This window comes from Budorcas taxicolor, chromosome 21, assembly GCF_023091745.1.
Source record: "Budorcas taxicolor isolate Tak-1 chromosome 21, Takin1.1, whole genome shotgun sequence".
Classification (NCBI taxonomy): domain Eukaryota; kingdom Metazoa; phylum Chordata; class Mammalia; order Artiodactyla; family Bovidae; genus Budorcas; species Budorcas taxicolor.
Window position 1 is genome coordinate 70,573,837 of NC_068930.1, and position 16,156 is coordinate 70,589,992.

General features: G+C 58.4%; 2 protein-coding genes across 2 annotated transcripts in view; one reads left to right on the forward strand and one right to left on the reverse strand.

Moving 5' to 3' along the window:
* DYNC1H1 (dynein cytoplasmic 1 heavy chain 1) overlaps nt 1-3,210 on the forward strand; it is a 61,611-nt gene extending 58,401 nt beyond the window's left edge. Inside the window, exons 73-78 of the mRNA XM_052659503.1 lie at nt 850-1,061; nt 1,403-1,556; nt 1,930-2,072; nt 2,162-2,330; nt 2,521-2,648; nt 2,829-3,210. Of these exons, the coding sequence (XP_052515463.1) occupies nt 850-1,061; nt 1,403-1,556; nt 1,930-2,072; nt 2,162-2,330; nt 2,521-2,648; nt 2,829-2,957 (935 nt within the window). The 3' untranslated portion in view covers nt 2,958-3,210. The remainder of the gene's footprint in view (nt 1-849; nt 1,062-1,402; nt 1,557-1,929; nt 2,073-2,161; nt 2,331-2,520; nt 2,649-2,828) is intronic.
* Nucleotides 3,211-5,111: 1,901 nt separating this feature from the next.
* Nucleotides 5,112-8,708, reverse strand: LOC128066508 (uncharacterized). Its single transcript, XM_052659544.1, has 3 exons — nt 8,601-8,708; nt 7,775-7,825; nt 5,112-5,606 (listed from the first exon to the last, which is right to left on the reverse strand). The coding sequence occupies exons 1-3, from the start codon at nt 8,706-8,708 to the stop codon at nt 5,112-5,114; spliced, it is 654 nt and encodes a 217-aa protein (XP_052515504.1).
* Nucleotides 8,709-16,156: the final 7,448 nt, after the last annotated feature.

Genomic DNA, 16,156 nt, shown 5'->3' on the forward strand with positions numbered 1-16,156 from the left:
GAGAACCGCTCTGACCCAGGCTTTTCTTTATGGGAGAAGACCGACGTGCACGAAGCCACACAGCTGGGGAACAGGACAGGCCCTCAATTCAGCTCTGTAACGAGGACCCCAGCTGTGGGGCCCACCTCCAGCCTGAGGACCACCTTGGCTCAAGCCTCTCGCTGTGGGGCCCACGTGGGGTCAAGCTGGTGGGCCCCGCGGTGACCACGAGGGAGGTCGGGCTGTCTGCGGTTGAGTCGTGATTCAGTTGGGACACGGGAGGGTCTGGGGCGGGGGCTGGGTGGGTGCCGTCCTGTGCAGAAGCGTGTGCTGAGAGCACGCAGGGTGCCGACTCCAGTGTCGCCTGCCAGGATTAGCCACGGGGCCCCCTCGGCACTGCACTGAGGGTGTCTGAGCCCCAGTCAAGCCGGAGCCCTGCAGAGAAGCTCGCCCCCAGGTCCATGCAGGAGGCCCCGGGCTAACGGTGCCCAGGGTCGTGTGTCCCACGTGGAGACTGTGAGGTTTGAGCCCAGGGGCCCGGCCAGGGGACAGCTCAGCACTGGACTCGGAGCGCTCTCTGGGGCCAGGGCCCTGGGCACAGGCCGAGCCCAGGGCTCTCAGGAGGCCGCCTGCTCCCCAGTGGCAGTGGACACGTGAGTCCTGGAGCCGCCTCTGGCGTCTGCCCGCAGCCTCCGGTGCAGCCCCAGTGGTCGAGACTCTGCCCGTGGTGCTGGCCCTTCTCCCCAGCCAACCCGCCCTCAGTGCGGTAGGAACAGGTGCCCGCGGGGCACCTCACGGGGCGCAGTGCCCCCAGGTAGACGCGCAGGGAGGCCTCCGTGCTCAGCCTGTCCCCGCCCCGCCCCCGCCCAGGTGTGGACATGATCAGCAAGATGCTGAAGATGCAGATGCTGGAGGACGAGGACGACCTGGCCTACGCGGAGACGGAGAAGAAGGCGCGGCCCGACTCCTCGTCCGACGGGCGCCCCGCCTGGATGCGGACACTGCACACCACCGCCTCCAACTGGCTGCACCTCATCCCGCAGACACTCAGCCACCTCAAGCGCACAGTGGAGAACATCAAGGTGGCGGCACCCCACCTCATATCTGGGGGCTCGGGGTAGTCCTCGCAGGTGGGGCTGGGCCGGTCGAGGTGAGTGCTGCCTCAGGGCAGGTGTGCGCCTGGGCCAGAGGGCTCGGCCTGGAATGCCCGAGAGTGGAGGATGTCAGTGGCCTCTTCACAGGGTGGTCCGGAGCTGCTGTGGTCAGGCGCCCACAGCTTCATGCCAGGTCTGGTTCAAGGTTGAGTTCTGGCGATGCTGCAAACCCAGGGCTCCCTGAGGCTGAGTTCCTGCTGGTTCCCTTCCTCTTCCCCGACCCCCCTCCCCACTCCACTCCAGCCCTCTGTCTCTCCCGACGACCGTAGGATCCTCTGTTCCGATTCTTTGAGAGAGAAGTGAAGATGGGGGCCAGGTTGCTCCAGGACGTGCGCCAGGACCTCGCCGACGTCGTGCAGGTGTGCGAGGGCAGGAAGAAGCAGACCAACTACCTCCGCACGCTCATCAACGAGCTGGTGAAAGGTGGGCAGCGGGGGCCCCCGGGAGCTCCGCGGGGCAGCTCGGCACCCACCCCGACCCCCCCGGGCCCACACTGCCAGGACCTGGCTCCTGCTGCCTCACCGAGCATCTGCCAGGACCTTGCCCCAGAGATCTAGGACCGAGGAGGAGGGCAGGGCAGGGCCCCAGGCGTCTCACCCAGCCACACTGTCTGTGAAGGGGTTTCTGCAGCTGTGGTTCCTCAGGGCGGTCGTGCTCCCCCAGCTCACTCCCCCGGGGGGTCTGTGGAGCAGGCACGGGGGTGCACCGGGCACGGGAGGCAGCGGAGCCCACACGGGGTCCGCCAGCGCTCGGCGGAGGGGCTGTGGGCGCTGACGTGGGTGGGCCCTCCCTGCAGGGATCCTGCCCCGGAGCTGGTCGCACTACACGGTGCCCGCCGGCATGACTGTCATCCAGTGGGTCTCTGACTTCAGCGAGCGGGTCAAGCAGCTGCAGAACGTCTCGCAGGCGGCCGCCTCCGGGGGCGCCAAGGAGCTGAAGGTGAGGGCGGCTCCCCAAGGCCGCCTCGGGCTGGGGCGGGGCCCTTGGGGCGGGGGCGGCCCTCCCTCACCTGCCGCTCTCCCCCACAGAACATCCACGTGTGCCTGGGCGGCCTGTTCGTGCCCGAGGCCTACATCACCGCCACCCGGCAGTACGTGGCCCAGGCCAACAGCTGGTCCCTGGAGGAGCTCTGCCTGGAGGTGAACGTCACCACCTCCCAGAGCGCCACGCTGGACGCCTGCAGCTTTGGGGTCACCGGTGAGTGGGGGCACTCCAGCCCGGCTTCCCTCAGGCTCCCCTGCCCTGTCCCCAGCCTGCAACTCAGCCACCGCCCCTCATGGGCTGCCTGCTAGTGGTACCCGCGTGGCTGTGCCTGGTTAGTGTCCCTGGGCCGTGCCCGCGCAGTGGAGCCCCTTGGGTTCCTGACCGCCCCCCTTAACCCCCACAGGCCTGAAGCTCCAAGGGGCCACGTGCGGCAACAACAAGCTGTCTCTTTCCAACGCCATCTCTACCGTCCTCCCCCTGACGCAGCTGCGCTGGGTCAAGCAGACAAACGCAGAGAAGAAGGCTAATGTGGTAAGCACCCCTTCCCTCCTCCGTGGTCAGGTGACTCCGTGGGCACCCCCTGGGCACTAGGGCTGTGTCCCCGCCGTGCCCCCCCCAGGGGGACTCGCATTGCTCCCTTCTTGGGTGGGCCCCCGCCCCGCCCCCAGGGCCGCCTCCCCTCGCACAGCCAGCTCCCCCGCCTTCTCCCAGGTGACCCTGCCTGTCTACCTGAACTTCACCCGCGCCGACCTTATCTTCACGGTCGACTTCGAAATCGCCACCAAGGAGGACCCACGCAGCTTCTACGAGCGCGGCGTGGCCGTCCTTTGCACCGAGTGAGGCCACCTTTTCTAGTCCCCTTTGTGTAACAGTAATAATATTTAACGTTTATTCATTATTAAAGCCTACGGAAGGTTCATTGTTAAAAGTATACGGACTTGTCAAGGGAACGTCGCTGGTGCGAGGCCGGAAGCTGCAGGACGCGGAAAGAAGCCGGACGGTTGGGAGGTGGAGCTGGGAGGGACCCAGGGCCGCGGTTCTGAGGGCCGAGGCGGGGCTTGTTTTATGAAATAAAACACTAAGCATGACGCGGCTCCGGCCTCTCGTCTCGTCTCTGGCTCCGGGGGACACCCGGGAGCCCGCGTGACTCCGGCAGCCTGGCCAGCCCGGCCCAGACCCGTGACGCGCGCCTCTGGGGCCTCCATCCCCACGGTCCTGGGGTGTCGGCTGCGGCCTGTGGAATGGGTTCCTGGCGTGTCTGGAGCCTCGAGAGCTCCCGGTGGCTGGGTGACCGGCCGGGTGTGGCACCAGCCCTGCAATAAAGACCTGCTCGTCCTGGTGGAAAGCAAGCTCGGCTCCGAAGGGACGGACAGCCTGAGGCTCCATGGCACCCCCTATCTAGCCCTGCCCGCCCCCCCCACCCCACCCCAGACAGCGGACGGACCGCAGAGCAAGAGCCGTCGCCCACTTAGCTCCGGGACATGCCCTCTGGGGTCCCTTGCGGGGCTGAGCGCCATCAAGAGCTATGTTCGACTGAAAATGGGGGCCCATTTTGAATGCTTTCCTCTAAGCCAACAAACACGGTTTTTTAGCTTTTCTTTTTTTGGGGGGGAGAGCGGGTTTTGGTTTTTTAGCTTTTCTTCCATCACCCAGAGAGTTTAGCAGTGCCACAGTCTCTCACCCAGAAGCTGGTAACACCAAGGAGAGCCCCCGGAAAGCCTGACCCTCCCGTGCCCACCCTGTTTACAGTGCAGGCCCCGAGCACAGAGGCCCGTTGGTGCCGGGCAGGGTTTCTGGGCGCAGGAGGAGGACCGCCGTCCTTGATGGCCCGAAGGCCTGGCTGGGGAGGAGGGCCTGCTGCAGCCGCCAGACCCTGGTGCCCGAGTGTCCTGCGGGTGGGTGTAGGGCACCGCAGGCCCAGGACCAAGCTCCCCATCGGGGTCTACGTACACCCCACCAGGAGTGCCTGGGGCCCCTACTTGCTGCCTCCCAGCCTCACCCTGACGTGAGCTTAGTCTGGGGGATCCAAGGGGCCCCCACTTAGACCACTCCTCACCTGCTTTTGTGGGGTCAGGCTGGACAGTGGGCAGAGCTGGCAGAAAGGGGGCCCAGAGGGGACCTGGGGGAGAGCGGACAGCACCTCCTGGGCACCCTCACCCACCCAGTGCCCTGGAGGAGCCTCAGGGGTCCACCCTGGCCAGGAGGGACGAGACCACATGCCTCGCCTCAGTGGAGTCCCCTTTACTGGAACCGTGTGTTCCTGGGCAGTGAACACAGCAAGGGGGGCTCCGATCCTCCCTGCCAGGAAGGTCTTAAAAGGCTCCATGAGAAAAAGGAAAGCACCTCCACACCCAGGTGTCACCGCACTGGGGCCCTGATTGCAAGACACCGTGCTTAGCAGACCCTGTCCCCGAGGCAAGACGCGACCGGAGAAGCTGATGGGGAGAAGCAGAGGGAGGCATCCCAGGCCAGGGCCGGCCCCGGGGCTGCTGGAAGAATCCCTCCTGTGGCCTTGCCTCCGCCCCCACTGAGCGCCCCCCACGTTGCAGCTGTTCTCAGCGACCCCGGGCGCTGAGCCCTCCGGAAGCAGCCGCGTGTGAGGAGCTCTGGGGGAAAGAGTCACAGCCAGGATGGACGTGGGCTAGAGGGCCATGGGCCCCAGCCTCTGAGTCAAGGTTTAAAAATACATACATATTTACTAAAAGTAAAGGAATTCTCTGCAACTCAGACCCGGGAGGTGGGGCCTTTCCTGAGCTGGAAACCATCTTCGCGCAGTGGTGGGGCCCAGAGGCACTATTTACAACATAAATGACTACCAGCCGCATCATCCGCAGACCATCAGCTCCCGAAACTTGACGATACATTTCTGTTGTTTGAACAAGAAGACACAAAAGGAGCCACGTGTTTCATGGAAGCTCTTTTTTAAAGCTCGTCAGCGTTGTCCTCACCTCCGAGGCCCTGGCCCACCGTCAGCTGTCGCCCCGCTCGCCTGATCTAGACCACATCCTGCTTCTTTCGCTTACTCTTCTCCGGCTCTGCAAGTAGAAGTTCCAGTTTCCTCTTGGAGAGGGGGAGCTTGGGCCCCCTGTCCCTCTCGGTCCCGAGTCTGGGGGGCGGCCGTGATCTTCTGGCCCTGCCCTGGGGTCTGCCAGCCTCGGGGGACCCCCGGTCTTCCTCCATCATCCCCGAGTCCTCTGGGGGTCCAGGCAGCCGGGCCATCCGCCCCCATGCCTCCAGGCGGCCGGCCTCCACAGGTTGCATGTCCACGTCGCTGGCCTCCGGGGCTGCAGAGGCCCAGCCGGTGGCCGTCAGGACCAAGACCGGAAGGTTCGCCGAGAAAGGGTCTTCTAAGCTCACATCCCCTGGACCCCTGGACTTGAGCATGTGCAGAGGCTCGTCACAGCTCGCAGCACCCAAGGAACAGCCGCTGAGATGACAGGAGGCGTGGCCACGGGCGTCTTCCCAGTCAGCATCGTACGGATCTAAAAGCTGACGACAGAAGAGTTTCTGAGCCGGCGAGCAAGGGAATCAGGGAGAACACACACCTTACAAGCATAAGTAATTTCTTCTGTCACAGACCTTGGCAAATTTTGCACGATCTGCCCTGCAAATAAATCTTCAAAAATGCCTTTGATAAGGGCTTCCCTGGGGGCTCAGTTGGTCAAGAATCCAATTGCCAAGGCAAGAGACGTGGGTTTGATCCCTGGCCCGGGAAGAGCCACACGTCGAGGAGCAGCAACACTAGTGCAGAAGCCCCTGGGCCCTGCGGCCCAGGCTCCGCAACAGGAGAAACTGCTGCGGTGGGAAACCCATGCAACGCTGCCAGCATCGCCCCCGCTCTCCACACCTGGAGAGGGCATGCGTGCCACACCTGGAGAGCGCATGCGTGCGGCACCTGGAGAGGGCATGCGTGCCACACCTGGAGAGGGCATGCGTGCCACACCTGGAGAGGGCATGCGTGCGGCAGCCAAGACCCAGCACAGGCCCAAACGTTTTAAATGATTTTTTAAACACGTTTGATAAGGCCTTCCCGGGTGGTCCAGTGGCTAAGACTCCATGCTCCCAATGCAGGGGGGCCCAGGTTCAATCCCTGGTCGGGGAACTAGATCCCGTGTGCCCCATAAGCGCTCACACACCCCCATAAAGATCCCTCATGCTGCAGCTAAGTCCCAGGGCAGCCACATAAATAAATATTTTTAGTGCATTTGATAAATATCCCAGAGCCTCCTAAAAGCCTGAGGGTGCCCCACTGTGGGGGTGTCTCAGACCGAGCCCCATCGTTTAAAGCCCCCCTTCCAGCGCTGGCAGCCCCTGCCCACCACCTCAGTCTGAGCTCATTTTCCTGCTCTGACCCCGGTGAGAGCCTCACTCGGGCTGCCCTAGGCCCCTGACCGGCCTGCACAAGCAGGCCGTGGAGCCTCAACAGCCCTCTAACACACAGGGCCACCCAAGGCGCCGAAGGAGGTGGAAATGAGTCTCTAGAACATTCACTGGTTCCAAGGTGCCCCGGGTGGTTCTTGAAAGCCGGCCATGGGCCCATCAGGGGCAGGTGACACCCCAGGGCAGCCAAACGCCTCCCTCGACGTCTACCACCACTGCCAACGGGGGCTGCAGAGCTTTCTGGATCCTCCTCACACCACCCAGGAACCAAAAGTTCCTGTTTCTTATTCTTTCTTTTACTCCTGCCCTGGGGCTCTGGCTGGAAAGGTCTCTAGAGAAAGCCCAGGTGCCCAAGACCAGGGATGACCCCGTGCTGCACAGAGATCCTTCCAGACAGGCTCCAGCCGTGAGGACCCGCAACCACAAGACTCGACCTGTGAGCACCTCCCTCCCCGCTGACCCTCAGCCTCTGCACAGAGGGACCCCAGGCCCGAGTCAGCAGGGGACTCCCCTGGGGCCCTTTCCCTTGAGTGGTGACAACCCCCGAGAAAGCTCACTTCGTCTTTGGACAGCTGACATTCATTTATTCCAGAAGGAGAAATTAACGTAAACACCGTAACCTACCGGTAACCGTAACCATTGCAGAGCCAGAAACTGGTCAGAATTGCTGGAATTCACAAAGCAGGCACACTCGCTCTTGTGATCCCACCCCCAGCAGAGCAGTGAGTGTCCCCAGAGGCCCCAGCCCAGACCCCCCGCCGGGTGTGGGGTTGGGGGTGCAGGTGAGGGCCTCACGTTGCAATAAGCCCACAGAATCTTCCTGGCAAACCAAGAAACGCCCGGCCAGGCCCGCCAGTCACTGGTTTTGAGTAGAAGGACTTAGCAGCACGCCCTGCTCTCCAGGGGCACCTGGCGTCTTAAACCACCAGGAGGCCAGGGTTACCTACACCTGTGTGATCCCTGAGAGTGAATTTAATTTGCCTGAGATTCATTCTGAGATTGACTAATTGCAAACCCATGGTCTCGTCAATCTATCTTCCAGGCAAACTACATGAAGCCTTTTGTTCTTACTTAAACTGGAAAGAGGAGCGATCAACGTAAATGTCACAATGAAGCTTTTTCTAAAACGTAGCCAGGCCACTGGGCCAGGCAGAGGCCCCCTAAAGCAGGCCTGCCTACAAGGCTGCCCTCGGCCTGGCCTCTGGGAACTTGGGCTTGAGGCCCCAACCGTCCCCAGAGACAGGAGCGGCTGCTGGCTGCCTCGTTCAGGGACGTACCTCCCTCCAGATGCCTTCAACAAAGTCCAGATGATTCTTCTTGTGACTGGCCTGGAAAAACAAGGGGTTTGGGTCATCCTCTCTAAGAGGGAGGGCAGGCAGCAGATTCGAGTTCAAGGGCAAGGATCCAGGGGCTCACTGCCCCGGCCAGCAGTCCTGCACTGCCCACACTCGTGGACGGTGGACCACGGTGGGTGGTGACAAGGAGAGCCCACTCCCAGGAAGCTGAGCACAGGCAGGGACCCCCTCTTCAAGAGTGTGTTTGTAGGACTTAAAATGCAAACCTGGGCCACTCGAGAGGGGAGAGCAGAGCCAGGAATGTGGCCAGGATATGGGCTCAGCAGCCCACCATCGGCCAGGAAGGACCGCCCGGCTACACAGCGCCGGGCACCTGTGCTGGACCCGAAGCCAGAAGATGGTGGAAGGTTCTAGGTCATCCACCCCAAACCCTCCCTTTGCAGATGCAGAAGCTGAGGCCCACACAGGGGCCAGGCCTTGCTCAGGGTCCCTGGGAAGAACCCAGGGTTGGCATCCCATATTCCAGAACCTTCCCCTCTTAGCACCAGGCTACCAGGAAAAGCAACTCTTGTTCTTCATCAAAAGACAGACTCTCAAAGGACAGGAATTTGAACATTGCTAGTTGGCAGGGAAAGAGAAAAAAGCTGAGAAGGTGACACCAAGAGCCGCAGAGGAAACTGATTCCAAGAAGGGGGTGGGGTCCTGCAAGGGCCCCTGCTCTCTCGGGGGTGGGTCCGAGTCTGCCCTGGCCCCCAGCCCCCTCTGCCCTCCCCACCGTGTCCCTGCCCCGCCAAGAGGGGAGGGGTACCTTGAGGCGATGGAGCCTGTTTCTCTGCCTCTTCTGGAAGCTGGCCCTGGTGCTGGCTGTGAACGCGGCCCGGATGCAGCTGCGATGGCCGTTCCGCAGACCAGCCATGGCTCGGGGACCGGGGGTGGACCTTTCACTTGACTGCAGAGCATCGGGGACAAGGCACAGGTCAGTGGCTGCGAGGGGTGGGGGCGGGCTGACCACAGGGGTGTGGAGAGAACTTTCTGGAGCCCCTGAGCTGTTGGTCTCCACCGGGCTGATGGAGTTGTCACAAAAGTCAGAACTCTTTGCCCAAAGGGGTGACTGTGAGTGATAGCTCAGCAGAACAAGCCTAGCGAGTTTTCAAAAAGTTTTTTAACTAAAAGGAAACCCACAGGCAGCTGGTGGCCTGGGAGGGCCTTGCGCGGGCAGCACCTTGGTGCGGGGAAAGCCCCTTCGCACCCGGACACCCAGTCGTGTAGAAGCTCACGGGCGAAGTCACACGTCCTCGACACTGAAAGTCCTAGGTTGGAGCAGGGAGGGGGTCACGCATCCAGCTCCTGTGTCCCCCCCTCCTTTGGTTTATTTTTAACAGATGAGAAAAATAAGCCCAGATTGTGGACGGACTCACCCAAGGTGACAAACCCAGAGAGCACTCCCCCCCGCCCCCTCCCCGAGAAGCACTAGGTCGTCAAAAACATCTGGCAATTTTTTAAAACCACGCAGCCCAAGAAGAGCAGAGCAAACATCCACTGAAAACGAGGCAGATCATGGCGCGGCTTACTGAGATCAGAGACTACACACCTCCGTGCTGTTTCATGTCGCATGCTTCCCTCCAGAATCCCGGGCGTCGGCGCCCTAGGCCCTGCAGGAAACACCTCTGTTACAAACACGCACCACCTGCCACCCATGTGCCATGCGTGGTCGACTCAGGGGTCCCCACACTGGACTCCCTGCAATATCAGTTCTGAGGCAGAAACAGGAAAAGCTACAAATCAGACCCGAAAGCACCATATGCATTAGCATTTTATTTATTTATTTTTAAGATGCTTACTTAAATTTATTTTCGTTATTTTTTGGCCATGCCCCATAGCTTGTGGGATCTTGGTTCCCCAACCAGGGATCAAACTGGGGCCCCCTGCAACAGAAGTACAGACAGGGAAGCCCCTCGTTTGTTTGTTTGTTTGTTTAATTACTTTTTTTTTTTTTTTGGCTGTGCTTGGTCGTCTTTGTTGCTACACGAGGGCTTTCTCTAGTTGTGACAAGCAGGGGCTACTCCCTGTCACGTGTGGGCTTCTCGAAGCGGGTTCTCCTGGTGGAGCTCGGGCTCTAAGGCACACACGCTTCAGTAGCTGCAACACACGGGCTCAGCCGCCCCCTCGGCACGTGGAATCCTCCCAGACCAGGGAAGGAACCCGTGTCCCCCGCCCTGGCAGGTGGATTCCTAACCTCTGTGCTACCAGGAAAGAAGTCCCTCCATTTGCATTTTAAAGGCTAGAAAAGCTCCTGGTAAAATCCAAAAATCTCTTTTTTCTTTTTCATATTAAGTCCATAAATTCCATACATTCGGATATCATTAATTTTCCCCCAAAGCCATTTTTCTGTCCCAGGATCCCAGCCAGGACGCCCCATCACATTTAGTCCATCTCTCTCGAGGCTCCTCTTGGCCGTGAGTGTCTCGGACGCCCCTGGTGGACTGTCCCTCAGCTGGGATCTGGCCCTGCTCTCCCGTGCACACGCGGGGTCCTGGGAGTAGGAGGACCACCAGAGGCGAGGCCCCCTCTCCTGCCGAGGGCGTCACGGAGGCTCCTCACCCTGGCGTGTCCCATCGCTGGGCTGAGGTCGTGCCCCGCAGGCTTCCCCCCAAGACCGGGACCTGGTCTCACCTCCCCCTCCACCTTCCCTCTTTGGAAAGACGTCCCTCTGTGCAGCACCCGCTCACTTGTAGAGGGTTAGGCCGGAGCCCTGGGAGGGAAGGAGCTACCTAAATTTCTCGGCTGGGGTGGTTTTTCTCCCACCTGTTGATTTGTTCATTGTTAGGCATCCATGGACAGGAGTCTGAGCAAACTGCAGGAGATGGTGAAGGACAGGGAAGTTCTGCATGCTACCGTCCATGGGGTCGCAAAGAGTCGGACACGACTGAGGGACTGAACGACTGATTTGTTAAATCATTGACTCATATCAGCATGCTCTCATTTAATTCTATATTTGTTGTTGTTCAGTTGCGTCCAGCTCTTTGCAACCCCATGGACCTCATCAGACCCAGCTTCTCCATGCTTCACCATCTCCCAGAGTTTGCTCCAACTCATGTCTTTCGAGTCGGTGATGCCATCCAACCATCTCATCCTCTGTCATCCCCTTCTCCACCTGCCCTCAATCTTTCCCAGCATCAGGGTCTTTTCCAGTGAGTTAGCTATTCGCATCAGGTAGCTAAAGTATTAGAGCCTAAGCTTCAGCATCAATCCTTCCAGTGAATATTCACAGTTGATTTCCTTTAGGATTAAGTGGTTTCATCTCCTAGCTATCCAAGGGACTCTCAAGAGTACTGAGACTCTGTTGGATGGTGATACCGTCCAACCATCTCATCCTGTCATCCCCTTCTCCTCCCACCTTCAATCTTTCCCAGCATCTATACTTGGGTTGTAATAAAGACAACATCATTTATTTTGTTCTGACTTTGGCTGGAACTTCAGTTGGCTCCCGTGTCCCTCTAACAGGACCAACCCAAATTAATTTTGATTTCCAAAAGAATACACCCTGTGAGTTAGTCAGGACTCTCCATGGGCTTCCCAGGTGGTGCTAGGGGCAAAGACCCGCCTGCCAATGAAGGAGACCTGAGAGATGGGAGTGTGACCCCTGGGTCAGGAAGATCCCCTGGAGAGGACATGGAAACCCACTCCAGGGTCCTTGTCGGGAGAATCTCATGGACAGAGGAGCCTGGTGGGCCACAGTCCAGGGCTCAGAAAGAGTCGGACGCGCTCTCTAGGCCAAGGTGAAACAGGAGGGAGGGGCAGAGCACAACCTCTGGAAGAGTGACATTGCCTGAGGGCATAACAGAAGCTGATTAGAGTCAAAGAGAGTCAAGTCCGCAGAGCAATCAACTTCCACCAGACCGCGGTCCTCAGTGCGCAGCTAGACGACACACCCAGAGATGCCAGGGCCGTTCCAAGGCCGACCCTCAGAGGCCAAAAAGTGGGTGGTGGCCCAATTCCTGGAAATCTCTGCCCCCTCCCCAGAATGGTTGGAATGATCCACTCCTCAGCCTTGGATACCAGCTGCTCCTACTGGCTGGGCTCTGTTCCCCTAGACACACACACACACAGAGACACACACACTATATGTCACCAGGGGGATATCCTGAGGGCATGTCCAGGTCCCCAGGGTCTCAGGGCCGGCGCCCCACTCCCTGGCCCAGCAGCTTCTCCAGCAGAGCAAAGACACAAATTCCTAACGCCCAAGGCCTCTCCCCTCCCCATCCCCCTCCCCGCACGCCCTCACAGGTTACACTAAAAAGCCCTTATCATGCAGATCTACCGGAGAATTCTTTGAAACCAAACCTATTATTATTGAAGCCACTGGGTTACACAAACCCTGCAGTCCTTCCTGGCCACTCCATCTGGACCCTTCTGAGTCAAGGTCAAAGAGGGCCACAGGCAGGCCCTGGCCCTCCCTGCTCCACCCAGAAGGGGGCTCTGCCCCAGGACCCCAGGCCCTTCGCAGCCGCCGAGCAGCTCTCCCAGGGCCTCTCTGCAGCCACCCTCCCCTCTTCCTGCCCCAAGAGTTCGGGGCTTCTGCCGAGAGACCACAACCTAACCCAGCTGACAACTCGGGGTGTCCCCCCTCCAGGAGATGTTCGAGGGCTTTCTCTCCAGACACTTCCTGAGGAAGAGTTAGAAGTGACCCTCTGTCCTGAGAGCCAGCCACACAATCGTCACCTGCAAGTCCTGTGAGTGTCCCTGCCCACCCGGCATCTGCCCGCTACACACACCTATGCCTGCACCTGCATACATGCACACACACACACACACCTGTGCTCACACACACAGGCCGCACCCACAGGCCACTCCCCACACCGTCCATCTCCAGCCCCACCGCCCAGCCTGCTCTAGGGTCCCTAATAGGTTCTCCCAAATTGACTCAGCCAAGATCAAATAGCTGATCTTTCCCCAGAATGGCCCCACCGGGGTCCTCCCAGCTTGGTGAAGCTACAACAACCTTCCCAACCTTTCTCCCAACCCCCACATTCAGTGACCAACCACACGGATTGTGCTTCCCACGAGGCCAGAATTCAGCCACTGCCCCCACTTCCCTGACCCAGTCATTCTCTGCATCTCCTCACTGGCCTACCCACCCCCCAAGCCCCTCTGGCGTCCTCACCACCACCCCACCTCAGCCCTCACCTAGCCCTGCCCAGTCCTCAGCCCAGAGCAATGCCCTGCTTCAGAGGAAGTCCAAGGCCTGCCCCTGCACCCAGGCCTCCCCCAGCTCTCCTGTAGAGCCCGCTGGGCCCCTCCCACCCCCAAAGCTCAGCCTCCCTCCACCTGCACCTGGCGGGCCCCTCCCTTCCGTCTTGTCTTCTTGTTCAGTCACTCGGTCACGTCCGACTCTTTGCAACTGCAGTACGCCAAACTCCCCTGTCCTTCACCATCTCCTGTGTTATTCAGGTGCTAAGTCCTGTCCGACCCCTTGGGTGGCAGCACACCAGGCTCCTCTCCTCCACTATTCCCCAGACTTTGCTCAGACTCATGTCCATTGAGTTGGTGATGCTATCTAACCATCTTATCCTCTGTTGCCCCCTTCTCTTTCTGCCCTCAATCTTTCCCAGCATGAAGGTTTTTCCCAGTGGGTCAGCTCGTCTCATCAGGGGGCCAAAGTACTGGAGCTTCAGCTTCAGCATCAGTCCTTCCAGTGAACATTCAGAGTTGACTTCCTTTAGGATGGACTGGTTGGATCTCCTTGCTTCCAAGGGGCTCTCGAGAGTCTCCTGCACCACAGTTCGAAAGCATCCGTTCTTGGTAGAGACGCCTCACCTCCTGTGTGTTCATCTTCCCTGCCTTCAGGGCCGGTTCTCTGGCTCACACACAGGCTGCGCGTCTCTCCCTGGCCCTCATCTCTAACCTTCTCTGTACTCTCCTTGTCTGTCTCCAGGCTCTGCAGTCCCTCCCACCAGCTCACACTCGCCCTGGCTTTTTGCTGCTGTGTCCCCCAAGCCTGGCCAGTGCTCAGTGAGTGTTCCCGGGATAAACCACACCCATATGCTCCGCAGAGGCCTCTCACCTAGGGTGTCCCCAACCAAAGGTTCTCCCCTCAAGACATGCCCCTCGTTTCCCGTCTCCACTGAACCTAAAGGGGCTCCACCATCTTCCCGGACCCCTACGCCAGGAACCAAAAAGATTCTCCTGGAAGCTGAAGAGCGGCTGGGCCTGGGACCAGACTTCCTGGGCCCCAAACCCAGGTCTGCTACCAACCTGGCTGCAGGACTTCAGACGTCTAAAGGAACTGCTCCTTGGAATCCCTGGCAGTCCAGTGGTTAGGACTTGGCACCAGCACTGCCGGGGCCCAGGTTCGATCCTTGGTTGGGGAACCAAGATTGCACAAGCCACACAGCAGGCCAATAAAAAAATAAAGTGGCTTCTCCCGACTCATATGCAAAACAGAAACAGACCCACAGGCTCAGAAGACACAGAAAACAAACTGTGGTTACCAAAGGAGAAGAGGGAGGGATAAATGAGGAGTTTTGAATGTAACAAATGTTATTGTTGTTCAGTCGTGTCCCCTTTGTGACCCCACAGACTGCAGCACGCCAGGCCTCCCTGTCCATTACTCTCTCCCAGGAGCTTGTGCAAACTCATGTCCATCACGTCAGTGATGCCATCCAACCATCTCATCCTCTGTCATCCCCTTCTCCCACCTTCAATCTTTCCCAGCATCAGGGTCTTTTCCAATGAGTCAGTTTTTGGAATCAGGTGGCCAAAGTATTGGAGTTTCAGCTTCAGTATCCATCCTTCCAATGAATATTCAGGACTGATTTCCTTAAGGATGGACTGGTTGGATCTCCTTGCAGTCCAAGGGACTCTCAAGTGTTCTCTCCAACACCACAGTTCAAAAGCATCAATTCTTCGGTGCTCAGCTTTCTCTCACATCCATACATGACCACAGGAAAAACCATAGCTTTGACTAGACGGACCTTTGTTGGCAAAGTAATGTCTCTGCTTTTGAATATGCTATCTAGGTTGGTCATAATTTTCCTTCCAAGGAGTAAGCGTCTTTTAATTTCATGGCTGCAGTCACCATCTGCAGTGATTTGGGAGCCCAAGAAACTAAAATTTGTCACTGCTTCCACTTTTCCCCCTTCTATTTGCCATGGAGTGATGGGACTGGATGCCATGATCTTAGTTTTCTGAACGTTGAGTTTCAAGCTGGCTTTTTCACTCTCCTCTTTCACGCTCATAAAGAGGCTCTTTAGTTCTTCTTCACTTTCTGTCATTAGCGTGGTATCATCCGCATATCTAAGGCTGTTGATATTTCTCCTGGAAATCGTCTTTCCAGTTTGTGATTCATCCAGCCTGGCATTTCGCATGATGTACTCTGCATATAAGTTAAATAAGCAGGGTGACAACATACAGCCTTGATGTACTCCTTTCCCAATCTGGAACCAGTCTGTTGTTCCATGTCCAGTTCTGTTTCTTCTTGACCTGCACACAGGTTTCTTAGGAGGCAGATAAGGTGGTCTGGTATTCCCATCTCTTGAAGAATTTTCCACAGTTTGCTGTGATCCACACAAAGCCTTCGACATAGTCAACGAAGCAGAAGTAGATGTTTTTCAAGATGGTAGGAGGGGCAAAATCATGTTTAGAATCAAACTTCATAGCCACCAGAGAGGCTTGGAGGCCTAAAGCAAAACCCTTGTGTGCACTGGACCCAGGCACAGGAGCAGCGACCCTACAAGAGACTGAGCCAGACCTGCCTGTGAGTGTCTGGGGGCTCCTGTGGAAGTACAGGTTGGCAGTGGTCTGCCGTGGGGACAGGGGCTCTGGCTGAAGCAGCCCTGGGACGCATGGCATGGCGCATGAGTCCTCTCGGAGGAGGTCGCCATTGGCCCCACCGTAGAGCCGCCGAGCAGACCACCCACAAATTGGAGAACAATTATGCCAAAGAAGCTCTCGCACTTCTGCAAGTTCTAGGGCCGACAACAGGTTTCCGAACCTGGAGATCCAGCAAAGGGCCTGAGAACCCCCAAGAAATATAAGATATGCCTTCGTGCTCAGTCGCTTCAGTCATGTCCAACTCTCTGTGACCTCAGGGACTGTAGCCTGCCAGACTCCTCTGTCCGTGGGGATTCTCCAGGCAAGAATACTGGAGTGGGTTGCCATGCTCTCCTCCAGGGGCTCTTCCCGACCTAGGGAATGAACCCAGGTTTCTTATGTCTCCTGCATTGGCAGGTGGGTTCTTTACCACTAGCACCACCTGCAAAGCCCATAAATCAACTTTACTTCAGTTTTAAAGAAAATACCTGCTAATATGTCCCTCGTGGCCCAGTGGTAAAGAATCTGAATGCCAACGCGGGGGACACCTGG